We start from the raw sequence: 12,739 nt of genomic DNA on the forward strand, positions 1-12,739 counted from the left end.
GATCACAGGGGCCCTTTGGGTTTGTGTGTTTTGATGGATGCTTGGGGACCAAAGCCAGCAAGAACAGTCTGAGGTCTGAGTTTATAAAATGTCGTTATAACTTTGATCATCATGAAACCTAGGGACAAAGAGACATTTTTGTAGATGGTAGATACATTACCGTTTAGAGTTGCAGGGATCGCCGCAGGTGGGACAACGTTCACAGGTGGGTCCCGAGGCTCCAGGATTCGTGCAAATGCACTTGCCGCACACACAGTCCCCTCGGCCGCTGCAGAGGATCCCATCTTCGGAGACACAGGGGTCCGTGCTGGTGGTGCAGTTACAGTACTCTCCTGTCCAGCCGCTCCTGCACACGCACTCGCCACAGTCACAGTCGCCATTATCTGCAAAACAAAGTTCCGGGTTTCTTAGGGCTAAAACCACTTCTGGATTTTGTGGACCATCTCTTTTCTTTGCCTTTAAACACCATCAAAAAGACTGAAGGAAAAAAAGGGAAAAAAGTGAGTGCTGTGCAGGGGTGGGAAGGAGCGTAGATAGGATAGTGTAAATAGTGTAGTAGTGTGTTTTGCTAATGGTGTGTATTTATTGACTTGGTCTCTTAACTGAAGATCAACTAGGTTGCCTGATGTTATATCAAATAGAATTTATGGGCTGGCTTCCCAGGTGGCACAGTGGTAAAGAATCTGCCTGCCAATGCAAGAGACTCAGGAGATGAGGATTCAATCCCTGGGTTGGGAAGATCTCCTGGAGAAGAAAACTGCAATCCACTCTAGTATTCTTGCCTGGAGAATCCTATGGACAGAGGAGCCTGGCGGGCTATAGTCCATTGGGTCACAAAGAGTCCAACACAACTGAGCACATATGCATGAAATGAGATAATCTAGAAGCCTATAGTTAGCTACTTGATGTGTGTGTGTGTGCGATTATGTGTATGTATATATACCGTTCGTCCTTCATCAACCCATGGGTTGGGGCACCGCCCCCTACTCTTACATCTCCCCTTAGTCCAAAGTCTGAGAATAACTTTTAACTTCCCCCAACTTAATTACTAACAGCTTCTTGTTGACTGGAAACCTTACTGATAACATAAACAGTTGATCAACACATATTTTGTTTGTTACACAGGGCTTCCCTGGTAGCTCAGCTGGTAGAGAATCCGCCTGCAATACAGGAGACTCTGGTTTGATACTTGGATTGGGAAGATACCCTGGAGAAGGGATCAGCTACCCACTCCAGTATTCTTGGGCTTCCTTAGTAGCTCAGATGGTAAAGAATCTTCATGCAATGCAGGAGACTTGGGTTCTATCCCTGGGTTGGGAAGATCCCCTAGAGGAGGGCATAGCAACCCACTCCAGTATTCTTGCCTGGAGAATCCCCATGGACAGAGGAGCCTGGCAGGCTACAGTCCATGGGGTTGCAAAGAGTTGGACACCCCTGAGCGACTAACTGTATTTATCGATACTGTAAGTTTACTAGATGAATCATCTGGCAGTACCTACATCAAAATCATCTTATAACACTACAGATATTAGGCAAATTATTAACACTAGATATCAAAAATGAAAAGATAATGTGAAAAAGAAATTCATGTTTATTTACAGATATAGCTATTAATGCATTGATAATGAATAAACAATGATATGATTACTTTATGGCAGCCCAGTGTGATTAGTATCATTGCTTCAGAGTAGCCTAGCCTACACACCAATGAATGAATTGTTAAAATATTAATGGCTATAGTATTATGGACATATTCATATTACAAACATGATTCCCTTTTCTTAAAACCCACTTACCTTTAATAGTAGGCTGATTTGCAGTTTCTCCAATTATGAGAGAGGCATACTAGACAGTAATATAATGCTTTGAAAGCAAAGTTATCAAACAGTAAGAAAAATAACACATTATTAATTTTACATTAAATATCACTTACTTTATGCCTGTGTAAGAAAAGAGCAATATCTATATACATTTTATGCATTCACAACATATGTAAATTTTCTTTTTTGGTATCTCTGTCTGGCTACATCTGGAGATTTCTCTGATGGCTCAGAGGGTAAAGTGTCTGTCTGCAATGCAGGAGACCCAGGTTCGATCCCTGGGTTGGGAAGACCCCCTGGAAAAGGAAATGGCAACCCACTCTAGTACTATTGCCTGGAAAATCCCACGGACGGAGGAGCCTGGTAAGCTACAGTCCATGGGGTCACAAAGAGGCTACATAGTTCATCTGTGAATATTTTCAAATTGTTGCAAATCTCTAAAAATATGTCCAATATATTTATTGAAAAAATCTGCATATAAGTGGACTCACGCACTTCAAACCTGTGTTGTTCAAGGATCAACTGTGTGCATGTGTTTATATATTATTTTTCTCCCAGCAATAGAGATAAGAAGCTATGAGTCCTGAGAAGTGTCTGTGAGCTTGGAGAGGAAAGGGGATGAAATTCAAGGCATGAGATGCCCAGGGAAGAGGGGGAGGGAGAGAGAGGATAGAATTCTTCAGATGACCAGACTGGGCTACTAGCTGGATGGGGCATCTTTTTACTGCCCTTGAATGGAAGTAACTCTTAGGGTGCCTTATCCCCAATGCCTGGCATAGAAAGTTTTTAATTTTTAAGTGAATAGATTGTTCTGAAGGAGAGGGGGAAGAGAAGCTTAGGATAGGGAAGACAATAAGTTCATTTTTGGTTCTGTGGAGTTTAAAAGACCTGTGGGTGGTTGGATACGTATATACAGCCCTGAAGTTTGGGTTTTGTAATCCACCAGGGATAAGTGGCAATTGAAGCTGATGGGGATGAGATTATCTGGGGCAAGCAGATAGAGTGAGTAAGTCCCTGGAGAGTATCAACATTTATAATGTAACCAGAGATCCTCATAGAAGAGCCAGAGAGGTAAGAGGGGCTTCTGAAGAGCTGGCCAGAGGAGTGTATGAACTACTGCTGCTGCTGTTAAGTCACGTCAGTCGTGTCCGACTCTGTGCGACGACCCCATAGATGGCAGCCCACCAAGGCTCCTCCATCCCTGGGATTCTTCAGGCAAGAATACTGGAGTAGGTTGCCATTTCCTTCTCCAGTGCATGAAAGTGAAAAGTGAAAGTGAAGTCGCTCAGTCGTGTCCGACTCTTCTCAACCCCATGGACTGTAGCCTACCAGGCTCCTCCATCCATGGGATTTCCCAGGCAAGAGTACTGGAGCATGAACTACTACAAAATGGTAAATAAAGTGTTTCAGATAATGGGCCTGTGTGTTCTTGCACAGTATTTTTTGGTTGCGTATCATGCCCAAGATCCTAAACTGGCATTTGATGATCCAAACAAGCAACTCTTACTTGCAAATTCTGTAACATACTTTTCTTCAGAAAAAGAAGTGTGCCCCAGGTATTGCCTCTCAAGTTTTGCTCCTTGGCAACATTCCAAAGACACATGGGCGTGGTGGTGGCGCATGAGTACATAGCGTGTGAGTGCACGGACATCGACGCTGATAGCACAGGTCTGGACCCTGGCTCTGGTACTTCTGGGCTGGGCAAAGTTGGGGAAGTTACTCAACCCCTCTGTGCCTCAGTTTCCTCATTGGTAAGGAGGGATTATTAATAGCACTACTTCATAGGACTGTTGTGAAGATCACCTAAGATAATACATAACAGTGTTCAGAACAGTGCCTGGCCCATAAATAAGCAGGGTGCTCTGTGCTGTGCTGTGCTAAGTTGCTTCAGTGGTGTCCGACTCTCTGTGACCCACTGGACTGCAGCCTGGCAGGCTCCTCTGTCCACGGGATTCTCCAGGCAAGAATACTGGAGTGGGTTGCCATGCCCTCCTTCAGGGGATCCTCCCAACCCAGGGATCAAACCCACATCTCTCATGTTTGCTGCACTGGCAGTTGGGTTCTTTACCACTAGTGCCACCTGGGAAACACAAGCAGTGTATAAACGTAAGTTATTATGATTCCTAAACACTATCCAGTACGAAGAATTTGATAGCAAAATTATCCAGCAGTATTAAAACTCCTGTAATTATACTGAAAACCAAACAGATGTGAAAAAAATCCCAAGTGAGGCAGGTTTCCATTTTTTGGAGATCCTGCCATATTCATTGCAAAAAGAAGGATTCTGATTTTTCTCTTGTAAACTGTGGTCCAGTAGGTGGTTACTTTTCTGTCTTCATGACTTGGCCTTAAGAGACATGGAGTAAGTAATCCCAGAACAAATGATAAACCACAAAGATTTTGAAGCTAGATTCTGACTGCTCCTGGTGTGTGTGTGTGTGTGTATATAATATGTAGGGAGAGAGACAAAATATGACATACACTTTTCTAATGAAAGATGAGTTGAAGTTTATCTGGATCCATGACATTAATACTGCATTTCATAACCTATTTAATTCATAATTGAACTAATTAATTTAAAGCTAAGAATAGTTAGCTAATTTAGGCCAAAACCATTCATTTACTTTTTATATGTAAACTGTCATCTAAACTTCAATGGCTTTTTGTTTATTCCTTATCAAAGGGGGAAACTTACTTTCATGATAGGGAGAGATTTCTATATTACAGTTTATTCTGAAAAATACATATAGTGTATAAATATTGTCAAGTGAAATGAGCATTTTGAAAGGCTTTGAGAATGCCCAAGTATATCACTCCATATAAAAATTACTTGGCAGAAATTTTAGAAAACCCTTCTAAGAGCTCCTTGCAGAATTTAGAAACTCTCCTTTCTTTGGGACTTCAGAACCATTAACTGAGTCACAAAAGTTGTTAACTGATATCCACAAACAACTACTTATCTAAGGTACCTGTTTATACAACAATAGCTTTATAATGACTTCATGTAGAAACACGATGATAATCAAAGATCAAGGAAAAATTATTAGGCTCTTTTGATACAGATAGATCTTTCTGGAATGCCATTGACTGATAACTAAGAGCACAATGGTAGGAAGTTTTTTCTATAATGCTGTTTGTCCAGTTTCTTAGAATCAAAATTTTAAAGACTAATGGAAATTGGGCAAGGGAAAAAAAACAATCAGTGGAGTCCTATATCTTACAGATGGATGGAAGAAGGTGCACGGGAAGAACATCATGATAATAGCCCTTTGGAAAAGCAACATGTTGCAGAGTCTACTTGAGAAGAGGGGGCTTCCCAGCTGGCTCTAGTGGTAAAGAACCCAGCTGCTAATGCAGAAGACTAAGAGATGTAGATCAAATCCCTGGGTTGGGAAGATCCCCTAGAGGAGGAAATGGCAATTCAGTCCAGCATTCTTATCTGAAGAATCCCATGGGCAGAGGAGCCTGCTGGGCTACAGTCCATGGGATTGCAAAGAGTCAGACATGACTGAAGCAACTTAGCACGCACATGCACACATGAGAAGCGAGGCTGTAGTATAGTCAGGCTGCTTTGGAAACAACAGCATCAAGAGCATGTGTGTTTACAGGCCAGGGTCAGTTTTATCCCCACACTAAGCACAATGCCAGGCACGCAGTACGTATTCCGTTACTCTTTCTTGAATTTAGAGCTAAGAATAGTTAGGTGATTAAGGCCAAAACTATTCATTTACTTTTGTACCTTTTTGTACTTGATTGTACTTTTAAAAGAGAAAGTTACAGAGTGACATCATTTGAGATGTTACTAAACACAAAATTGCTTTTGAGAAACAGTCATAGTTGAGGATGGGGGAGTACTCCAATAGATGAAGGAAAAGGGCATTGGTAAAGTTTTCTGAGTCCAATTGCAGAAATAATTGTATTTTCTATATAGAATTTCTTTAGTGATCACTGTATCTGATACAAAAAGAGGCAGTATTGTCCGACTGTCTGAACTACAAATGGACAGATCAAATTGACTCTTTGAATTTATATCTGTCTGCACGCATGACATAAAATGAAATGAAAGACCATCAAACACTGGGACGAACTGTGTTGTTGAACACAATCCAGGATTTCTACAGCCTTAGATCTCTTTGACTTCAGATTTAAAGGGTAAAATATAGGTGGGGTCAGTATTGCTGTTATACTGTATTTGATTACATTTCAGATTTTTTTTTTTTAAAGGCAATTTCAAACCTCTTGAGCACATATTTTATTAACGATTTCTATTAGAACTGCAATCTAAGGTTCTGCTGAATAGATTCTTTCTGAGATGTGGTGATGGTCTCTGGCTTCAGGCTGTGTTCTGTCTGTATCTTGTGAAAAGAGGACCAGTGTGGGTTTGGAAACACACCCATTAGATAAAGAAAAACACCTTTGAATGAAAGGGGCAAGAAATGTGTCTCAGTCTGGACAGACCCTAAACTTTTCACTCTCCAAGGGGAAAGAAAGAAGGCAGCCTCAGAGGGATCTGTTGCAGTAGCAGAAGCCAAGAAATGAAACGGAGGTGCACTTCTAAGGGTATCAGATGGTTTTCAAACAGCTTGGGATTCTCTGAGGCTTCTTTTCTCGGGCCTTTTCTTCTGAAAATCAGTCTCTTTTATATGTTCCTGACACTGTGGTTGAAAAACATAACTTGCTAGGTTTTCTCTAAAGGTAATGGCTTTCTGTTTTGAAAAGCTATCTGCTCACACACTGTGGAAAAAAAAAAAAAGATGTGAGGGCTTAAATTCAGCAGTCAGTTACTGTTTAAATTGTAACACAAATCTGTATCATTTAAAAGTATATGAACACATTTGTAATTCTTGTCTTACTAGACTGTACTTAACTATATATGTGTGTATCTCTCAATGATTTTATCATAGTCATTTAATAGGTAATATATTCTTAAATGATTTCACATCTAGAAGGGATACTAGAATGTAAATTTTTCTGCTATTTATAGTTTTTCTCAATCTCAAAAAATTCAAGCAATTTTTCATTTTTACCCTTTCCATAGCCTTCTTCACATATGTCCTTATTCATCTTATTATGCATGCCTGCGTGCCAAGCTGCTTCAGTCGTGCCCAACTCTTTGCAACCCTATGGACTGTAGCCCACCAGGCTTCTCTGTTCATGGGATTCTCCAGGCAAGAATACTGGAGTGGATTGCCATGCATTCCTCCAGGGGCTCTTCCTAACCCAGGGATTGAACCTGTGTCTCTTATGTCTCCTGCACTGGCGGGCAGGCTCTTTACCACTAGCACCGCCTGGGAAGCCCCAATGAGCTTATTATACCCCGTGTCTAACCTAGTACATCACGTAACACATGTGTGGTGTGAACAAAGGTCCTGAAAGACCACTTAGTACTTTTGTGTCCCTTGTCCTTGGCTGTGTGTCCCTTAAGCAGCTTGGCTTCTTATCTTCCCAAAGTACTAGGCATTTAAGAGTTGGGTCACATACAAGGAGCCTGAACTAGAATGGCCTGGAAGATAATGGAATTTGATTACATGCAGTTTTGTGGCATCTGAGTAATAACCAAAAAGAACCAATCTTTTATCCCCAGGGAAATAATAATAGAGATGTAAGTTCAGAGATCTCACCCCTAGGGAATGTCAGAGCCAGACAAAAATAAGTGAAGATCAGTCTAAAGGTGAACACATTCAGTTGATCAGCAAACATTCATTGAGCACCTATTATGTCCAGGCGGCTGTGGCAGGGACCAAGGATGCAAAGCTCCTCCTTGACACCTGCACAGCCTCCCAGGAAGGTGGATCTGGACATAGCCTACCTCCGCAGAGCAGCCCCTTGTGTCTCACGCAGGAGAAGTTGTCACACTGGCAGTAAGGCCCGTAAATGTTTCCGTAGGGGGACAAGTGGCAGACACACTGCCCGCAGTAGCAGTCGCCTCTCCCACTGCACGAGGGGCGCCCTGGGGCCTCTTTGCAGGACTCGGTGCTCAGCGTGTCCTCCCCGCACTCGCAGTGGTGACCCATGTGGCCAGGGTGGCAGGCACACACCCCGCACTGGAAGGAACCATTGCCGTTGTTGCACTTGGAGCTGTTCACCTCCACTTCTTTCTGGCAGTCACAGCTGCATTCCGGGCTGACGAGGATTTCCAAAGCGTCCCCCAGCCCCACGGGCTTTAGGATAATGTGCCTGCTCCTTCTCTCACAGTTTGGTAAACTCACAGTCACGTTGAATGAAGCCTGGAAAAGAAAATACTAATTATCTTCTTCTAATCACCAAAATGATCTTCCCTCGTGGCTCAGTGGCAAAGAATCTGCCTGCTAATGCAAGAGATGTGGGCTCAATCCCTGGGTCAGGAAGATCCCCTGGAGAAAGAAATGGCAACCCACTCCAGTATTCTTGCCAGGCCACCCCATGGACAGAGGAACCTGGTGGGCTACAGTCCACGGGGTCACAAAAGAGTCACATATGACTTAGTGACTAAACGGCAAGAGCAACAAGCCATCAAAATGCACTGGAGTATACAGAGCCCATGGGGATCAGCTTTCCCGAAAGCATTTATTAGGAAATCTTTGAAAATCGCTTTTGAAATTCTTGAAAGGAAAAGTCCAGCTTTAGTGCACTAAGGTAACTTCTGACAGATCATCTGAATGACTTTTCAGATGATCTATTGATCTCTACTTACTGTGTCTCCCACCTTCATGTGAGAGCATTTCTTTTGGTGTGGAACGGGGATCCCGGTGTTACAGATGGCTGTAAATGAGAGGTTTAGTCCTTCCGTGTCTCCTAACACTTCCAGCTCCACCTCAGACCGCAGTTCCTTTAGATGAGACATAAAGAGTTGAACAAGATCACAACCAAAAAATAGAGCCCGAAGAGAAGAATCTGTGATCATGTTCATTAAACAACAAATGAATAAAATTAAATTTGGTCTAAAAGAAATTTACCAGATCACCAATCAAGCAAGAAAGCAAGTAATACATACACACACACAAGCATATTTTATCAAATCTAAGATGCCATCTATTACAAGATTCACCATTATTTTATGACAAATAAACTATGACAAAATACTTCGAGATTGTTCAGCACTACATATGAATTAAACCTGTCAGTTCATCATTGATTTAAAAATTATTTTATTCATCTTGAGGGTTTGGCAAATTTCTCTAGTCCTGTATTGCAAGGACTGGATTATAGTCCAGTCCTATGAATTATAGTCCAAACATGGCATATAAAAGGCAAATCTTTTGCTTATATCTCAGTAGCAAAATATAACAATAGCTTCCTTTACTTGTCTCCTAAGTATCATCATTTTTTAGGTCCCATAAAGCAGCTGGTTTTTACTCTGAAAGAAATACAGATCATTCCTCCAACAATGAATACTTGCGTTGCTGATATCAGTATTTGCTCCCCTGTTATTCTGTTTTGGTACATTTCCGCATAGATAATACCTTTTCAATATCAAATCATAGTGAACACTTGGAAGGTATTTTAAAACTGTGATTGTCCTCAACACTTATAGTACCAACAGGGCACATAATGAATTGAAGTGACAACAACACATTCAATTACTGCCAAGTTATACATATGCAGGCAGTGAACACTACATCGTGACTTTCATTCTACTGAAAGCATCGGTAAGATATGACTAATCAAAATGCATCCTAGTGTTAGAGATGCTAAAATGTGAGAGAAAATGTGCCTTGAAACCAATACGAATTTATAGAGTCCCTTTTGTACATTTAGTATAGAGCCAGGTCTGGGGGAATGAGTATAAGATAGGATTTCTGCCATCAAGATGATCATCTTGCTGAAAAAAATAAGATGCAATCAAGTGAAGCAGTTAGCATACAGTGTCAGTCAGTGTACCATTAAATTAGGACAAAAAAAAAAAGTGTAATACATAAGGGTTTGGAAGACTTCAGAAAAGAGTGTAGTCAGTGAAGGCTGAAGTATTAGAAGACCGGACCTTAATGGCTGTTGGATTTAGATTGCTGGAGGGGATGACAATGGTATTTCAGATGAGGGGGCCAGAAAAGAGAAAACTCTGTGCCAGGAGTGGTTCAGAATGGAGACAAGAGGGGCTCAGCCCAAGCCTGCACCCCAACTGTCTGGGGAGATACCCGACCACAGAAAGCCCTGTAGTTTGGAGAGATGAGTTAAGACCTGTGGGAAGCATTTCCTGAAGCTTTTAAACAGGGGCCTGATTTACTGAAAATACCACCGCAGGGAGGCTGTCTGGAAGGTGTGTGCAGGACAGGCTAGAAGAGAGGATAGGAAAATTTGAGTCAAGGAAGCTGGCATGTGGCTGCATTCACCCCTGCCTGAGGCATGATGAGGAATGGGATTGTTGATACAAAGGTAAAGGAGAGGACTAGATAAAAGTTAAAGGATTCCTCTTTCTTTTGTAAAATAGAAGTCTGTATTTGGGGGACAAAACTAATTTATTTTTTAAAAACAGAATAAAAACAAATTGTAAAATATTATGAATTAAGTCATACCTCCTCTAAAAGGATGAGTTCCTATGCACATTCCATTGATAGAATTTTAAAGGCATATTCAGATTCAAACTTTCCTGAGGTATAATTTGTCAACTGCATGTTAAGAGGACCCCGCCTTCCTTGTAATTCTAAGTTGCTTACTGTAAATTCTAAGTCACTCCTCTTCCCTGCTTTGTTATTTGTTCCACATGATCACTCCTTCCACTGACTGACACAGGCTGACTTTTTTAGAATGTAGTCTTTGTCAGAGATTAAAGTGTCATTTCTCAGCCCTAAAGATTATTCACATCATGTCTTAAGATTTCAAATTCTGCCAATTTAGCATTAAAATGAACCCTGCAAATCTGTTTTATCTTAGCTAGTTACATTTCCAATTTATTCACTCAGAAAATACTAATTGAGTGGCCACTATGTACTGGACACTGTTCTGTAAAACCTCTAAAACAGCTGATCCCTTGTCTGAGTTTATACTCCAGTGTGGGAGGACAGAAAGGAAACCACACAATATATGAGAAAATTATGTAGCACCGGAAGGTAATAAATGCTACAGGAAAAAGTTAGGGTGGGATAATGAAGATTAAGAGAGTGTGGGCAGGGGGCATAGGCTATGATCTTTTAAATGTGGTCAGGGTGGGATTTGTTAAGAAGGTGATGTTTCAAGAAAGTGAGAGAAAATTAGCCATGTATATTTATGTGAGAAAATGTGTTTCAGGAAGAGGGTGCAGCCAATGTGAAGGCACAAAGACAGGATGATGTCTGGAAGCAGAACAGCAAGGAGGGCAGTTACTGTACTAGAGCAGAGAGTTAGAGTTAACAGAGGTGAGTTCAGAGGTAATGGGTGGAGGGGACCAGACCTGGTAGGGTACTCATGGAATGTTATAATGACTTCAACTTTTACTCTACGTAAATGAGAAAACAATTGGTGTTACCTATAGAAGGGTGATGATAACCTTCCTGCCAGTGCAGGAGATGTAAGAGAGGCGAGTTTGATCCCTGAGGCAGAAAGATCCCCTGGAGAAGGATGTGGCAACCCACTCCAATGTTCTTGCCTGGAGAATTCCATGGACAGAGGAGCCTGGTGAGCTATGGTCCATGGGGTCACAAAGAGTCAGACACACAACTGAAGCGACTTGGCATACATGCAGGCATGCACAGAGAAAAGTGATAGGAGGTAATATTTTTAATGAAAATTCTAGCTGTTTTGTTGAAAGCAGGATGCAGGAAAACAGAAGTGGAAACAGGACATAGCATTTAGGAAATTTTGCAATAATTCAGGTGAATGAGGAGGATGGCTCCAACCAGGATGACAGAGATTGGACCAAATTCTAAATAAATCTGAGGGTAGAGTCCACAAGATTTCCTGATGGATTAAATGTAAAGTGTAAGAGAAAGAGAGGAGTCAGGATCATTTCAAGAATTTTGTCTCTAGCAATGTGAAGAATGGAATTACCATTAGTTGAGGAGGAGAAAACTATTGGTGAAGTGTGTTTGGGAAAGTCCAGCTTATTCTGCTGAATAACCTGGACTAACATATCAACTGACGCCTGACTCTGTGTGACCCCATAGACGGCAGCCCACCAGGCTCCCCCATCCCTGGAATTCTCCAGGCAAGAACACTGGAGTGGGTTGCCATTGCCTCCTCCAATGCATGAAAGTGAAAAGTGAAAGTGAAGTCACTCAGTCGTGTCCGACTCTTAGTGACCCCGTGGACTGCAGCCCACAGGTTCCTCGGTCCATGGGACTCTCCAGGCAAGAATACTGGAGTGGGGTGCCATTGCCTTCTCCGAACTGACTCCTAGATATCTCCATTTGGATATTTAATAGAAACATATCCTGGTTTCCAGGCAGCACGGAGGGCCTGCTTGAGGACCGTGATCATGAATTTAAAGTGAGACCAGGTGGCGTGATTGTATGTTTTTCCCACTTCCATTCAGCTGTGCAGAGTGACTGGATTTCACCAGGACTATAGTTGGCCAAAAACCTCAAAGGAGCAATAAGGTTCAGGGAAGTTGAGAGTATATCTAAGGAGTGGCCAGAATGATTGAATTTAAACTGGAGAACCAGGTGAGAGAAGACATCGGGGGATGAGGAACTGTACAGAGGAGATATGGTCAATTAATCAGAGACCCTAGTGGAGCTGGAAAATACATTAGGGGAATTAGCAAGAATAAGGTGAAAAGATTAGAAATGGTGAGTGGACAATTGATTGCACACAATTGATATTCAGTTCAGTTCAGTCGCTCAATCATGTCTGACTCTTTGCAACCCCATGAATCGCAGCACGCCAGGCCTCCCTGTCCATCACCAACTCCCGGAGTTCACTCAAACTCACGTCCATTGAGTCAGTGATGCCATCCAGCCATCTCATCCTCTGTCGTCCCCTTTTCCTCCTGCCCCCAATCCTTCCCAGCATCAGAGTCTTTTCCA

General features: G+C 42.0%; 1 protein-coding gene across 3 annotated transcripts in view; it reads right to left on the reverse strand.

Moving 5' to 3' along the window:
• The window catches only part of ITGB6 (integrin subunit beta 6), a 149,852-nt gene that overhangs the window by 24,940 nt on the left and 112,173 nt on the right, over nucleotides 1-12,739 (reverse strand). For all 3 annotated transcript variants that reach the window (XM_086355658.1, XM_086355651.1, XM_086355669.1), the window contains 3 exons: nucleotides 8,494-8,628; nucleotides 7,630-8,047; nucleotides 161-383 (listed from right to left, as the gene is read on the reverse strand). In XM_086355658.1, the coding sequence (XP_086211784.1) occupies nucleotides 161-383; nucleotides 7,630-8,047; nucleotides 8,494-8,628 (776 nt within the window). The remainder of the gene's footprint in view (nucleotides 1-160; nucleotides 384-7,629; nucleotides 8,048-8,493; nucleotides 8,629-12,739) is intronic.

The sequence above is a fragment of the Bos grunniens genome, chromosome 2 (genome assembly GCF_055505025.1).
Source record: "Bos grunniens cultivar Pamir isolate PY7600 chromosome 2, Bosgru_T2T1.0, whole genome shotgun sequence".
NCBI lineage: Eukaryota > Metazoa > Chordata > Mammalia > Artiodactyla > Bovidae > Bos > Bos grunniens.